General features: G+C 41.2%; 1 protein-coding gene across 4 annotated transcripts in view; it reads right to left on the bottom strand.

Annotated features, from left to right (window-relative positions):
- Positions 1 to 16722, bottom strand: part of STK31 (serine/threonine kinase 31) — a 98037-nt gene that overhangs the window by 17685 nt on the left and 63630 nt on the right. For all 4 annotated transcript variants that reach the window (XR_012692755.1, XM_075212238.1, XM_075212239.1 and 1 more), the window contains 3 exons: positions 15632 to 15751; positions 5161 to 5292; positions 3534 to 3635 (listed from right to left, as the gene is read on the bottom strand). Coding sequence is in view for 3 of the 4 variants with exons in the window: in XM_075212238.1 (XP_075068339.1) it covers positions 3534 to 3635; positions 5161 to 5292; positions 15632 to 15751 (354 nt within the window). In the remaining variant the exon portion in view is untranslated. The remainder of the gene's footprint in view (positions 1 to 3533; positions 3636 to 5160; positions 5293 to 15631; positions 15752 to 16722) is intronic.

The raw sequence follows: 16722 nt of genomic DNA, 5'->3' as shown, positions 1-16722 counted from the left end.
ACTGCATATTTTCTACAATCTTTAGAGGTCCATTCCTCTTTATTCCATCCTGCATACATTTTTTGAAGTCATTACCCCAGATGTTTACTGTTCTGGGTGTCACGGTTGTAATCACAACAAAACTTAATGCTACCCCAGAAATCAGGTGTACTTTTTTTACACATCCTTCAATCCGTCTATCCATAGCCTCCCTGAAGGAGTTAACATCCTCAAAAGGAATGGTCATTCTTTTGGTCAATCTGGCTACTGTCATGTCCACCCTTTGGGGTAAATCCCATACCATAGTCTTCTCAGGAGAAAAGGGGTACATTCTACAAAATCTATTCATGTTAAGAAACATCTATCTGGGAACTTTTATTTCTCTGATATAATGCTGCTCTTATAATCTTATTTAATGGAAAAAGACAACCCTTCTTTTCAGGATCCTGAAACAATGCTTCCTGCAAAGACTGCTCCTCTGAAACAGCCTCAATTTCCATCACCTTGTGAATAGCTTTTAACAGATTTTTCAACAAATCCATGCTGAAATTAAGTTTGTCTTCACATACAGCTGAGCGTTCATCAGATTGGAATTAGACACCAGGCTCAATCTTTTGAGGCAACACTAATTACTGATCTTGACCTCTTAGACCTAAGCTGCTGTAAATCACCCTTAGTAACAAAGCTGAACAGCTAATGCAATCTTTTTCCATTTTAACATTTCAACCATATGAGGAGGAGGCTTTGCTGTTCATTAGAACTACATTCTGTACAATCTTTCAAGAAAATCCTTCTGGCAACTTTCTGTCACAAATCAACAATAGGATTTTTATACTTACATAAATTCAGTTTCTCCTAGTCCATTGGGGAACAACGTGGAAATTGGGGTATATTGTAGGTGAGATAGACGTGTGGTACTTTAAGAAAGTTGTTCGTTAGCCCTAGCTCCTCCCCCTCTATACTCCCTTCCTGTTTAGCCTTCAGTTTATGTTTAACTTAGCCCCACAGTAAAGGAGACAATAGAGAAAAACAACAGAAAAGGAGGAAAACAGTAACATTCTCTTGAACAGAAAAGACAACATGTATAAAAAAAAAAAAAAAAAAGGAGAAACTAGAGCGTCAAGGGTGGGTGCCCAGTGTCCCACAGTGGACTAGGAGAAACAGATTTTTACTAGAGTATAAGAATCCTATTTTTTCCCATATACAATTGAGGAATACCGGGACATCTCAAAGCCACAATTATGGGTGGGAACGCTCAGAAGAAACAGCATTAAGCACCATTCTCCAAAAACTAGCATCCCCTGATGCAAACACATTAAACTGAGTAAACGTGTGAACAGGAATAGGCTGTTACAGCCATAATCCACCGAGCAATAGACACCTTACAGGCTGGACTGAATTCCATACTGTAAACCATCCCTGAGGGCAGACGACGGACCTCTGGATTACTGAACCATGGAGTAGGGACGAGATCTACCTAAAGATCGAAGAGACCGGAACCTGGACATCCTGAGTTTTGGAGCATTAACAGGAAGAAAGGCACTTTTACCGCCTGTTGCCTGATGATGGTGTCAAGCTGAAAGCCTAACAATCCCCTAGAAAAAGGAAGTATTTCAAGAGCCTTTGTACACTGCACATTAGCCTCCCAGGAATTAAGCCAGAGTGTCCGACTAGCAGACCACTGAGGCAGAGATGTGCCCCAATCAGGCCTGTGCTGGGAAGGGATTTTACTTACCTGCTGCCATCCATTGTTTTCACGATGAAGCAGCGGCTGCTCCTGGGCTCCACTGATCCGCTGATATGGCTCCCACATCGGGCAACAGCTGGCTAACAATTTTAAAGAAATCATTAACTAGAGAAAATGAAAAAGGGGCTGAGTAGCAGCCCCATGGTCCTACACGCAGGACACAAACAAAACTGAAGCTTAAAACAGGAAGGGGGTATAGATAGAGAAGAGCTGGGCTAACTAACAACTTTGCTAAAGTGCCACACGCCTATCTCACATACACTATACTCCAAAGACTCCGGTGTCCCCCAATTGGATGTGGTAGAAAAATAATTTTCTGTTTTTTGCAGCTTTCGCCACAACCTTCTCACTTACAGTCTGGGTTTCTGACCTAGGGACAATATTGTAGACTAATAACAGGTGCTCTGACCTGCGTCCTTGGGATTGTTTTTCCTCCATTTTCGCCTTCGTTGTTTGGTACACAGCAGAGTATGAATCTTCTGTCGCATACAACGCTCCACTACCTGCTTCTGGAGATATGTTCAGACTTTTTGTTTGCTTCCAGTATGCCCTGTGTGTGCATCACGTAGGCACCAAGGACCACCAAAAGTATCACCAGGGTAGACAAGATGCCCTATATTATGCAGCTCTCCTCCTCTCTGCCGGAGGATGCAAGTCCTATATAAGTAGGGCATCGCTTCGTGAGTAGGTACTGTCACATTTCCTATGCTCTGTTAACACTCAGACGAGTGCAACTGCCAGACCTTAAAGGAGGAGCAATCGTCCGGCTTCTCCTGGAAGTAGGTAAACCGAGAAAACAAACCTGAATTACCCGATTCTACTACAAGGAGAGGAAAGAAGGCACAAAAGGAGGGAGGTGTTGCCCTTTATACCCTCTAGATGTGTCTGTCTTGACTCACGTACAAGGGGGGGGGGACTATCCCTATCGTGTATGCTGCCACGGAGGTGGAAGAGAAAAAGTGCATCCACCATTGTAGGCTGTAACACACATGTCCAGACTAACTAAAGAGGCTGAAAGAGGTGCAGGGAAGACTTTTTCTAACCTTCTTAGAAACTGGCTATGAAAATGCTGTTGTGGTAATCACTTCGCCGATGCTGTGAAATCCAACGCAGACAAGACCTACAAAAGAAAACCGATTTGAGTAGAAAACATCAGGAATATACACAGACTTACCTGAAAGCGACTCTTCAGATATCTGATGGCAGCAGAACACTAACAGGACCTCTTCCTGAATGCACAGGTGTCCGGCAGTAGTGTCTGACGTCAGTGCGCCCTGAATGAATTTTAATTTAAAGCGGCAATGTTGGGACCACGCAGGTTAACTATTAACTGCGTGGTCCCGACATTACCATAACGGATATCTGGAGAGTCACTGTTCAGGTAAGTGTGTATATTCCTGTCGTTTACTACTCAAATCAGTTCTCTTTTGTAGGTCTTGATTGCATTGGATTTCTCAGCATCGGCGAACCGTACCCACCCCGATGCTGTAGATAAAAAAATTGTATAGCCACCAAAAGGTTGATACCACTGTCACCAATACTCACTGTGATGCAGACAATACACATCATTGTAAAAATTAACACATGGTTAAGAAGAACTTCTGATGAACAATATTGAAATTCTTATCTGCTCAATCAGTACCTCTCCTGCAACAAATTGTAACCAAACTTCTTGGGCTGAAAAAAATCCTGGGGTGGCTGCACAAACAACTCTAAATTTAGAAATACATTTTTTTTTTAAGCAGAGGACTATTGCAATAATAAGCTTAATTTTGTTAACAGAAGAAAAAAAAAAAATCAAACTTACATATTCCTCTTGTTCACGCTGTATTTCATAGAATAACTTTTCTCTTAAAGTTGTGATTTCATGTTTCAGTTCACTAAGAGCAGTTTCACTGTATTCATCTGACTGCAACACAATTGTTATTATCATTAGATACATGGGACATTATACATTTAAAAATAAAGTAATCTAAACAAAATAGACCACCAGTTACAGGGGCACAAACCAATTCTTCTTCTATACTTCCCTTAACCATCTACCCATTCCCAACTACCTACTAGACCTACCCCCTATCTATCCATCCCCCGTTTGTCCACCAGCTGGCCAAAAAAAACAAAAACACCTTACCAGTACGGGGGCAGCAGCGCCCAGCACTCTCCTCCCTTCACACTGACTGTCGGGCGTGACATCACGTCCGACATTTTCAGTGAGGAGTTACACAGAGAGAAGTCTGAACTTATAGAAAAGAACACAGAAGAAAACAGAAGAAAGAATACCAAGTAAAAGGTAAAGTAAAGGAACTGAGGGGGCAGCAAAAAAAAGGAAACCAATGAAGGGGCACAGTGTGATGATGACGGGACCTAAATACTTTTTACGTTATTAGGACACCACTACTTAAAAAATTGAGACTGATCGGTAGTTTTGGCTAAGGGGTGTCTTGAAAAAAGTTATGGAGACCCCAATGGTGCTTAGAACTGAGAAAGTTTGGGAACCACTGGTATAATATATATATATATATATATATATATATATATATATATATATATATATATATATATATATATATATATATATATATATTATGTTACATACATAAACCCACATGCACAGAGATAGAATGTAGCCTCAAACCCAAAAGCAGACGACACCTAGCTTTGCCCCCCTGCCCACTCAAGCTTTGGTACAAAAGTCCAACCACTTTAAATGATTTGTTCACACAGGTGCTTTTTACTCATCTACAGTGAAAATTATTATAAAAAAAAAAACCTAAAACCTATACTTTTGTTCTTTGTCCACATAACTACATCAGACCTAGCGTTAAGTATAGGTTTGGTATTCTATTGCTGAGGAAATGAACCATGTACATAGTGTGTATGATAAATATAATGGGAATATGCAAATACCATGAAAGTAAATATGCAAAAGAAATGTAAATGTTTCTCTTTCTAGCCTTGTCCATTTTGCCTTTTATAATTCACAGGTGATGTCAACATATGCATAAACATCTCAAAATAAAATCTACATTAAACAGTGAATTCTAATGACATTACTTTTTATTAAGTTTTTATTAAGAAAACCTATGCATTATAAACGACATTCACACCCTACTGTAAATTACCTTCGATTTTTGTAACCTATATAAGAGAACTTTGCCTTCAGACTTGAACTTTTACACAAAGTATTCCTCCGGGACATGTAATGCTCACAATTTACAGTACTGCATTATCCCATATATAATAGCATATTAGATTATCTATATTCCTGTTTTTGCTATCAAAAGGACTCCATAGAACACAACATTTGTAAACAGCTGCTCCCCATAAACAGGGAAATTGTTTTTTTCATGAACAGGTTAAGATGTTGAAAAAGACAAAAGATAAACTTTAAACCACTCAAGTACACCAAAATAAAGAAGTTTCAGAAAGTATACCTCTTCCATGCTGCTACTCTCAAGTAGTTTCCACCTCAGCTGAGCTTTCAATCCCTTAATGATCTTTTTGACCACCATTAAATCGTCCACATTTGGGTTTTTATTGATCCATTGAACAATGTTCTTTTTGAACTGAAATACAGCAAAATAAATAGTTCCCAGCGTAAAACAAAAATGAATCTCTGGACAGTGAACAGAAAATTTCAGGTTATGATTACTCTTATATAAACCAAATGTAAAAGTTTACAATTTTGAAAAAAGAAGAACTTTAAATAACCAGTTTAATGAAAAAAACAGTTTTTCTCCCTCGTAGGATTAAAAATATATTAATTTGTGTTTTCATAGGTACAATGCGCTGTCTTACAGCCTGTACAATAGGGGGACGTCACTGCTTCCATGTTATTCAGAATAAAAACAAAAAACTTTTCATTGACTGATGGAGCAGGTGAGGAGTTTACCTATAGTAAAATAAAATCAAGATCCCTACAGAAGCATTCCTGAAAGTTATTGTGAGATAGATACACACACATTCATACATACACACACACACACACACGTATCTTAAACTGTTTGACAGGTGTGTTTTCTAATCATGATGTATATATAATTGCATAGTTACAGTTGGTAACTGGGTAGTGTCTATTCTATAATGATAATGTATGTGCTTTGGAGTGTTGTATAGATGTGGAGACCATGCTGTGCTTTCTAAACATCACTGTATAAAAGGTAACTGTCAATACCCTCTACTGAGATCAGTGCTAACCGATCTAAAATATAATCCATTTTAGGCATAGGATTAGTATCCGAAATTGCAATAAAGTTAAGTTCATGATCATCCCAGCAAAATTGTGTTCTACAATCTCTCTTTGGTATGATGAGTCAAGCCCAGGGACTGTAGAAGGACACTTACGTTTAGTGTTAACATTTTATCCAGTTCTTTTTTTCATGTCATTCTTCACCAATTCAGTTGGCCAGGTGTGGATGAACAATAGTAACCACGTGATGGGTAGTTCAATGAATCTGCTACAGATAATTACCGATAAATGAGTAACTTCATAATAGGGCAATTTGTAATTTTCACTGATTGTTAATCTAATATTAAGATTACAGTTGTTTTGTTTGATGGACTGGCAGCAAGTCAGGTGGTTTGTTCTGTTCATTCGCCGATACCCAATAAATAGCCCTCTTTATCCTTCCTTCCACAATATGCCTTCATCGTATTTGAATGTATGGTTTTTTGCTGATATCGTCTGACAATCCAACTTCATCAATCGTATTACTATTCATGATAGCCTGAAATTTCCATTCCGCCCAACAAAAAATCCTGTTGGTTCCACACATGACAAGATAACTTCTTGTCCCACCTTGGTGGTTGAGGTATGCCACAGTTGTGGCATTGTATGACTACATTTGTTACGGGGAGCAGGAGCTCCCTACAACAAATGTTCCTCGCTGACTAAAGCACAGAACACTGCTTGCAATTCCAAAAAGTTTATTTGAAGCTTTAACTCCTCCGGAGTCCAAAGACCCTGAAAGCAAGCCTGAAGAATGACAGCTCCTAAACCCTGAAAGCTGGCTTCCGTAGTCACCAGAATCCACTCCCAAATGGAGAACAGGCAACACTTGCTGAGGTTCTCTCTCCTCAGCCAGCAAAGCTTGGTTGATAGACAGAGGTGGGATTTGTTCTACTTGAAGAGTTCTAATTGTAACTCTCTTGCATTTAACTGGGAAAACAGGATTGCTTTGAAAATCAAACCCATCTTGCCCAGTACCTTCGCGGAAATTAATAGAAGTCTGTCTGTGAGCCAAAAGAGACTTTACTATACTTTGAGGACAGCATTTTGTCCGCCAGTAAAAAACACCCTCTGTTTCTAGATGTTGAATCACAGATAAAAAAAAAAAAAGCATCCACTGTGACAGCGTCAATTTGGATTTTTGATATTGATAAGCCACCAGTGGAATTCTAAAATCTGAGCAGCCTCCTGCATATGGTTCTGAAGTACAGATGGCGAGTCTGCCTTTATCAATAGATCGTCCAAATAGGGAATGATCCTTATTCCCATAGAGTGCAGCAGAGATGCCATGACCACCAGGATCTTGGTGAAACCACTCGGGGTCGTGGCCAGACCAAACGCAAGAGCACGAAACTGGTACTGAACAGCAAACCAGAGTAGACAATGAAGTCTTTCCCAAAAAGAAAATGTGTAGATAAATATCCCAGATATCCAAGGACACCATATATATGGCCATCATGGTGAAGGCTTGCAGAGAACCTGGTACCTTGGCCTCTGGTTGCCCAAGCTTGTTCCACTATCTGCAAATTTTGTCTAGGGGACAAAGCTTGCCCTCTAAGGTATTGACTCCTAGATTTCCTTACAGGAAACGTCCCTGAAAAGCAAGAGGAGCGAAACCTGGACACTCTTGTTCTTAGAACATTAATGGGGAAAAAAAGCACTCCTTCCCCCAAGGCCTGGCTGACAATTTTACCTAGCTCAGGCCCAAAGAAAACACCCTGACCAGAAAGGAACTGACTGTAGAGTCCATTTAGACTCCACATCAGATTCCTAGGCTTTAAGCAGAGAGTGCGATGAGCTGAGATTGTTGTAGCTGATATCCTAGCTCCAATCAGTCCATCATCTAGAGTCGCATCCCCAAATACTCTGTAGCTCCATGAATCTGTTCCACTAAAGGCAACAACAATTTCAATCACCTCTCTACAGCCTTGCTAGCCCATGCAGAGGCTAAAATGCAAAGAGGCCCCTTCAGCCACAAAAATTGATTTAAGCATACTCTCAACATTACGGTCAGCGCAATTGTTTACGTTCGCCAATTGTGTCTTGGACAACCTCACTACAGAGGCATCCACCATGGGAGGTACATCCCACTTAACTGTATACTTCACAGGATGAGGATAACAATTTTACAGCTTATGTGACACCTGGAACTTATGGTCTGGTGTGATCCATGCCTCACCCAGCAAATTGTCTAGCTGGGGAGAGGAAGGACAAAATCTTTTTCTTTGCCATAATTTTAAAAAAGAGAAGTCGGTACCCGAGCTCTTTGGCATACACGGCAAATGATCCTCAGGTTGGCAGACTGCACATTAGACATCCGAGCTAGACTGTCCCAGAGGTAATTTAACATAGCATTTACAAAAGTCATTTTCACTGCCTTCGCTTTGGAAGAACGTCCCTTGTCAGAGAAAGCAGAGATGCTCAGAATACAACACAACAGAACACAAAGAAAAGAAGGTGAATCTGTTAACAGACCCAAGCCTGGTAAACAGAGTTAAATGTCACTCTTAAAACTATCTCCAACCACTACTTATGACACCAGCTGATATAGAAGGAGAGCAGAGCACGAAATAAGGGCTGCTTTTCTGGCATGCTTTCATTGCAGTGAAAGAGCATGCCAAGAAGGAGGTCCTAAGGTTCCAGCTTATGAAGGCAAAACCCCTCCTCCAGGCCCAGCACCAAGATGGTTGCCGTCCTAAAGTCAGCCCCTGTAACCAAATTAGTGCCTAGCAGGGGACCTCTGGTCACTACTTGCGTTGGCAGCGAGCAATTTCCCTGGAGTAATCCAATTATGGGAGCAGTGAGGCAGCATCGGAAGCAAAACTATGCACTAGTATCACACAGCCGTCCCTGCTGTGTGATGTGCTGTCATTCTCACCACTTGCGCTGCGTCCCCACCAGAATGGTTAATCAGTCGCCGCAATGCGACATTTAGACAAAATATTAAATAAATAAAAGCTGCTATAATGCTCAATACCCCTCAATGACTGAGGTCACCCAATGGAAGAATGAGAAAGGTCAGAACATACTATATTATATAAACATTTCCTGAAAAATATAAAAGATGTCAAGGTTTTTTAGACAAAAATTAAGCATAAAAGGAAACGGTTTATGCCCTATCAATTCCCCTTTAATCATACTAATGCACAGTGGGATGTGTATGTGGGTCAGGCATGGCAGTGTGGTGTTCCTGATTATCTGCATTGCTCACTTTTGCTGGTTTGATGTTTTATTGCATTCACATTCCATAACTAAAGATTTTAAGATTGCTCTCTGGTCTCCCTGCAAAAAGTTAATTATTTTGCCATTGGTCTTCACTCACCCTGCAACAGCCAAATGTTTGCTAGCAATAAAAATACATTTCCTGAGCCTGCCTTTAAAGTCAGCAGATAATGGAGTTAAAACAGGCATTGAACTGGGTTGACACAGGTGACTGGTGCCACTCTGCCGAATTGTTACAAGGTAGAAACAGAAAATGAAAGTAATGCCTATCTGTACAGAGATGAAATCCACCTCATAACTCATTATAATCATTCCACCTAACATGCTTCCACACTACTCTAAAGCATCATATATCTCCCCATTTACAATAGATTGTATGTGGCATGACATTAGATTTTTGTGCTACCATCAAGATAAACAATGTGTAAATATATTAGGTTCTTTGGCAATGCAGAAAAATTAGTGGAGATTCCTTAGCATAATAGGCAGCATTGTGCGTAGCCGGACATTGCAGAGATGTCCAGAGGCACATCTCGATAAACTGAATTTACCCCTTAATGTCTTAAAATCATTAGAGCAGGATGTTCATTTACACTGACTTTCTATTGGTAGCAGATTTACTGCAGATGGCGAAAAGGAAGTCTGAGACATGCTAGGTGGTTCATTCCTTTTATAATGACCAGTTCTATACACCGGTCCTCCCGCCTTGACCACACATTTTCCTTACTGCTATGTGAGCTCAGCTACAGTCTCTGTAAAACGCTCAGCTAAACTAGCAGCTTTCTCGAAAGCCTGCGGTTTTCGGTCTAGCATACATTTCTTTACATCCATGGTGCATCGGTTTACAAATTGTTCTTCAAAACATATATATCCCTAAATTCATTTTTCAAAGACCCATGTAAATTTGGTATCAAACTGAACACCTCAATCTTTTCTACAAAAAGTTTGTTTGATGCATTCATGAGTAAGAGCATATATATCCAAGAGCGCTTGTTTCACTTTTCTGGAAGTCACTCAAAGATAGAGGGAGCATTAAGTATCAGAAGCACCTTCAGTCAGCTTGCTATTCTGAATTTTAGTCCAGTTGAACACTTCATGCGATTTCAAAAATTTGTGAATAAGCATTAATAGTCTCCTTGAGTATTTCCTAATGTGGCCTGTATCAATATTTGGTTATGGCATTTGGAATAAAAACAAAAAATAAACACATCAGCAACATTTCAACGGCTTATTGACAAACTACTAGGAGGGATTGCAGAATAGTCAAAAAACAGTAATTACAATTTTCTGAAACATATGGGTACTACCAAAAATTAATACCTAAACCATTAACATATTTGACCAGGAAAAACAAATCTTGCTCCTTGAACTGGAACACAGATCAACAGCTATAGATCTGTTGAAATCTACATGTATTGGTCCTCTGTGATGTTTAATTTTAAAGTACAAAAAGATGCTTACCTTAACAGAAGTTACCTTAATCACCAACCATAACACTTGACTCTGGCTTCACAATGTGTCTGGACCTAACAACAAATTACTGCACTGTAGTCTACCAGTCAAGAATATGTGTTGTAAAAATAGGATTTTTGTACTCCCAATAAAATCTTTCTCGTAGTCCATTGGGGGACATTGCTATACATAGGGGCATAGTAGGTGGTACCAGGAGTGCAGGCACTTAAACAGTTAAATCTGAGTGACACTCCACCTCTGCTATACCCCTCACACAGGAAGGATATTCAGTTAATGTTTAACAAGAGGAGGTCAACTAAGTTAGTTAATCACCACCACACAGTCAACAATACAACATTCAGAGCAAGGGTGAGCCGAGCAGTGTCCCCCAATGGACGTGAAAGGGATTTTATGGCGAGTACAAAAATCCTATTTTCTCATATGTCCAATTGGGGGACACTGCTATATATAGGGGACCTACCAAAGCTGCCCTTTAAAGGAGAGACTGCTCTGACACGCCTGCATGCAAAACCCTACGGCCAAAGCTGGGATCCTGTGATGCAAAGTCTTGTAACCTATAGAATTTCAAACGTGTCAACAGGCATCCACGTAGCCACATGGCACAGCTGTTCAGCAGAATCTCCGTGACGCGCCGCCCAGAAAGTACCCACAGCCCTAGTGGAATGAGCTGATAAACATCCTGGAAACGGTCTATCCAACCTCGAATGAGCCAGCTTTAAGGTGGAGGTAATCTACCGAGCTAAAGAAACTTTAGAAGCAGGCAAACCTCTCTTCTTCGCGTCAAAGCACAAAAAGATCTGTGGTTTTGCGCAAACTAGCTGTGCGGTCCACATAGCACCTAAGGGCCCTGACTACATCCAAAAATAACAAAGACTGATCTCGTGACCTAGTACTTTGGGGAAAGGCAGGGACAACAATTTCCTGATTTAAATAAAAAACAGGAAACAACCTTAGGGACAAAAGAGGGCTTGGTGCGAAGCACCCCCCTGTATTCATGAACAATCAAAAAGGGGGCAGAACAAGATAAAGCCCCCAACTCAGAAATTTGGCGTGCTGAAGACATAGCCAAAAGAAAAGCCAACTTCTAAGTAAGGAAACAAAAGTTTCACTGACTGCAAAGGCTCAAAAGGATCCTTAGTCAAAGCCTGGAGAACCAAATTCAAGTCCTATGGCTCAACAGGATGAACAAATGGAGGCAAAATATGAAGCGCCCCCTGTAAAAAAGTATGAACTTCAGGGAGGTAAGCCAGTTTACGGTGAAAATAAATGGAAAACGCTGAAACTTGTGATTTCAATGAAGCCAAGTGCAACCCTTTGTCCAAACCTGCTTGAAGAAAGGCCAGCAACCTAGAAAGCTGGAAACGGGAAGACTTATGTTTTCACACCATAAAACATAAGTCTTCCATGATCTGTAATAATTAGCAGCTGATGAAGGCTTCCTGGCTTTGATCAAGGTCTTAACAACCGTAGTAGAAAAACCCCATGCCTTCAGAATCATGGTTTCCAATAGCCACGCCGTCAGCTGACCTAACGAGTGGCACCAAAGGGACCCTGAGTGACTCAGTCTTAACGGAGGTTCTACTAGCATTCCTTACAAGTTCTGCGTATTGGTCTCGGCGCGGCCAGTTCAGAAACACTCAGTTGGCCTTCACTCGTTCCTTTTTAAGTTTCTTGAGAACCTTCGGGATCATAGGAAGAGGGGGAAATAGGTAAACTATGTGAAACCGCCAAGGGATCACTAGAGCATCCACGAATCCCGCCGCAGGTTCCCTGGCCTTTGAGCAAAAGAGGAACCTTGAAGTTTAACTGCGAGGCCATCAGATCTATTTCTGGACAACCCCAGCATCGAACCAGGGGATCGAAGACCTCCAAATGAAGGCATCATTCTCCCGGATGAACTCTGTTTCGGCTGAGATAAATCGGTCTCCCAGTTGTCTACACCTGGAACAAATATTGCCGTCATAAATGCAATGTGTTTCTCTGCCCAAAGCTTTATCCTGGTTACTTCGCTCATGGCCCTGGCACTGTGCGTACCTCCCTTGATGATAGAAATATGCTACTGCTGTTGCATTGTCCGATTGAACCCTGATCGGCTTTCCGCGCAGAAACACCGCATGAACCAGCACCCTGTATATAGCTTGTAGCTTCAACACATTTATGGGAAGAGCTGACTCCAGTGGGTCTCACTGACCCCAGAATCTGAGGGTTGCAGTGAGCAGTGAGACCCCCCAACCAGACAGACTTGCGTCTGTGCTGACAATGGTCTAAATCTAGGTCTGCAGAGATCGTCCCAGCGACAGATGTGACCTGATCAGCCACAAAGTGAGGGACAGACGAACCTGAGATGATGGAATGATCACCTGCCTGTCCAGATGTAACTGAGAACCTGACCACTGTCGGAGTATTCCCACTGCAGAGCCCGCAAATGGAACTGCAGTTAAGGCACTGCTTCGAAGACAGACACCATTTTCTCTAGCAGCCTCATGCATGGCTAAGAGGTCTCTGATCCTGGACTGGTGAGAAAGAATCTTGGCTTCCGGGAGGAACACTCTCTGACATCTGGTGTTGAAATCTAACCCTAGAAAACTGAGAAATCTGCGATGGGATTAGGGATGACTTTGGCAGGTTGAATATCCAACCATGCTCCTCTAAGAAGGATCTGGTCTACTGAATGTGTTGAGACAGGACCAGAGTTGATGGAGCCTTCAACAGATGGTCGTCCAAGTAAGGAATTACCGTGACCCCTTGAAAGTGGAGAAGGGCCTCCATTACTGCCATCACCTTTGTAAATACCCTTGGGGCAGTTGCTTGACCGAAGGGTAACGCCCTGAATTGGAAAGGATTTTCCCCTACTGCAAAACTAAGTAAACAGTGATGGCCCTGCCAAATAGGAATGTGCAGGTAAGCATCTACATCTAGGGAAGCTAAAAACTCTCCCTGTTCCATAGCCGCAATCACTGACCTTAGAGAATCCATTTTGAAACCCCCGACTCTGACCTGTAAGTTCTGAGACTTTAAAGTTAAAATGGGTCTGAAAGAGCCGTCTGGCTTTGGGACTAGTAAAAGGTTTGAGTAAAACCCCAAACCTTTTGCCGATGGCTGAACTGGAATGAAGACCCCCACCGTCCAGTAATTTCTGGATCGCTATATGCAGGGCCTTACGCCGAAAACCGCAGGCTGGAAGCCCCATGGTGAAAAATCGGCAAAGAGGAAACTGAAGTAAATCTATGACGTACACCCTTGTGTCTAAAGATGATTCTAGCCATCTGACCCAAAAAAGCAGAAGACATGCCCCCACCACAGCTCTGTGTATGGAGGTCACATCATGCTGAAGCCGATTCTGTCGGCTTAGGATGTCCCCTACGCGAGGGACACCTTGCCTAAAACCCTAAACTGCTTCCCGGGATACCTCTGGGTTGGTGAAGCCTAAAGTCTGGGGCACACCCAACACCAGGTCATCTATACACCCTGCACAGTGTATGAAACTTCTACACTGGCCAAACCCTCCTCCCCAAATCTTCGTTAACCTCACCTTCTTCCTCTGATGAAACCTCTGAAGTGGACATAAAATCCCAGCTTCCTGAGAGGCCTGACGCTTATGAGACAGTGTCTTAGCCACAATCAGTAAGCCTACCAGTGAAGAAGTAGCCGCAACTAAACCCCGGGCCGAAACTGCAAGCAGACACAGACCTTCAGAGAATATAAATAGAAAAAAATCCTTTTTTTTCCCTTTCATTTTTTTTTTTTGTTTGGAAAAGCAGCAATTACACAAAAAATATATTAACAAGGGTCCAGGATGTATTTAAAGCACATATCCGGTAACCCCTTAAGTGTATACCGGCAAACAGTGCAATATATAGATGTTTCAAATAGATATAATTGTAATGCTAAACAGTGAGAGCCACACACACAAACACACACTCTTAAAGACAATAAATTGTGTAAAGAGTGGAAAAACAAGGTTTAAAAACCTGTCCTGTATGAGGGGCACAACAGAGCTCCGTCCTCCACAGTGTGGAATATGGCGCTGAAAACACTGTGCTGGAGCCAGGAAGTAGTAGAGGAGCTTCCAGGACCTTCCCTCTTCTCAGCCAAAGGCTGCTCCAGCCTACACAAAGCGCCCCCTGTGTAATTGGCTGCTCTGGTTCCCTTTCTTGTCCGGCAATGCTCGGTGCTTAGGGGGGAGTGCTGACAGCTGCTTTTGCCAGAAAATTTTTAAAAAATGAACTGCCGGCAATGCTGGGGGTGAGATAGCCGTCAAAGCTACTCACCCCGGCTCAGGGACCTGGGGTGGAGGAAGGCCACAGGCTATCCACCCCCTGGGAGGCGTCCCTGAGCTCAGCATTTCCCCCCTGTTAAAAAAGGAAAAATAAATATTAAATAAAATAAAAAAAACACTAAATCCAGGGCAGGATCACTGAAAAACATGCCTACTCATAAGGCACAAAAACTAAACCAAATATCCTTCCTGTGGGAGGGGTATAGCAGGGGTGGAGTGTCACTCACAGATTTAACTGTTTAAGTGCCTGGACTCCTGGTACTACCTACTATAGCCCTATGTATAGCAATGTCCCCCAAATGGACGTATGAGAAATGTGTGCGAGATTATACAATTCACCCTGATAATAGGCAGCAATCTGGTCTCTAAAAGGTAAAGAAGTGAGGGGATGTGGCAATATTGTACATTAGAACATTTTAGCTGGAAAGAAGTGAACCCCCTACCAGCAAAAATAAAGAGTGATTTGAAAACTGCTGCAATTATCCAGTGTCATGCAGGTCTGACATGACCGTAATGTTTTCAGAAAGGATATACATCCTTGCTAAACATGCCCCTATACTAACAAACTTTAAGATAGGACAGGACAATGAAACTCTTGTGAGAGACTAGTACTAGAAGCTACAGACCTTTATAACTACTAACTAATGCATTGTTAATCCATGTAAAGTTTGTGAATGAGCCTTAAAAGAACAAAGACACTTACTTCGACACTGGATAAATATTTTGACTTAATAGTCGAGATGAGATGAGTCTGTTCATGGATATTCTTTACAACTCTATTGTATGCATTTCTTATTATTTTCTGATCATCTTCACTTGGTTCCTGTAGACAATCATGAAGAATTTGTATGTAGTTATTAAAATGTAGTTATTTAAGAATAATTAAATAAAGGTGTTCTCAATTCATCAATTCTAATGCATTCTTAATGGCCCACACTGAAAACGCATATTAATCCATGTAGAAAAGCATTTACAAAAACATGTTATATATAACAGATGTAGACCTGTACAACTGTCAAAGCCGAATCAGTTGTAGGTGTCTGAAGGCAAGTGCAAATACACACTGGTGGTTTTAATGTTGGTGGCTAGTTATGCATCTTCCTTATAGTAGCCATTCACACTCCTTATAACAAACTACAATTCTTAACCCATTACCGTTTGTATCAATTGTTCCCTATGCATCTTAGATTGTAATCTCATTAGGGCAGGGCCATCTTTACTTCTGTTTCATGTCATTATGGGTTATTTATTTGGATCAAGACCCTCTCATTGCATAGGCTACGCTATGTGTTGGTGATTTACAAATAGCAGGCAATAATAAAAATAATGATGATGATATACATTGTGCTGCGGATTACTCACCCAAGTTTGGTTGCGCAATAGGCATGTAGATGCGGAAACAAGGTGTGCGTGTGTGTGTGTGTGTATATGTATGTGTATATATATATATATATAGAAAATCATTTATTTGTTGGGCGCCACAAGGTTTCCACCGTGCCGTACGAACAATAGTACAAACCAGGGTGACAAAGTACAGAACAATAAACACAAAGTACCAAGTATTGATGAGCATTCATCCATCTTGCATGTATAAATAAGGTTACTGTACTAGAATTAATCTATGTTTAGCACCACTGGTCATGTTTCTTTAATTTTCACCTTGATTTGTACCATTACTGAGGCAAAAATAGGCCTTATTTTATTGCTAAAAATGGACAAATGGTATTATAATGTATATAAAAATGTATAATTTATTTTAGTTTTCTTTTGATTGACTTTTGACTACTTTCTTTT

The sequence above is a fragment of the Mixophyes fleayi genome, chromosome 5 (assembly GCF_038048845.1).
Source record: "Mixophyes fleayi isolate aMixFle1 chromosome 5, aMixFle1.hap1, whole genome shotgun sequence".
Taxonomy (NCBI): domain Eukaryota; kingdom Metazoa; phylum Chordata; class Amphibia; order Anura; family Limnodynastidae; genus Mixophyes; species Mixophyes fleayi.
Note: the sequence above shows the minus strand (reverse complement) of the source record. Positions and strands in the feature narration are given on the sequence as shown.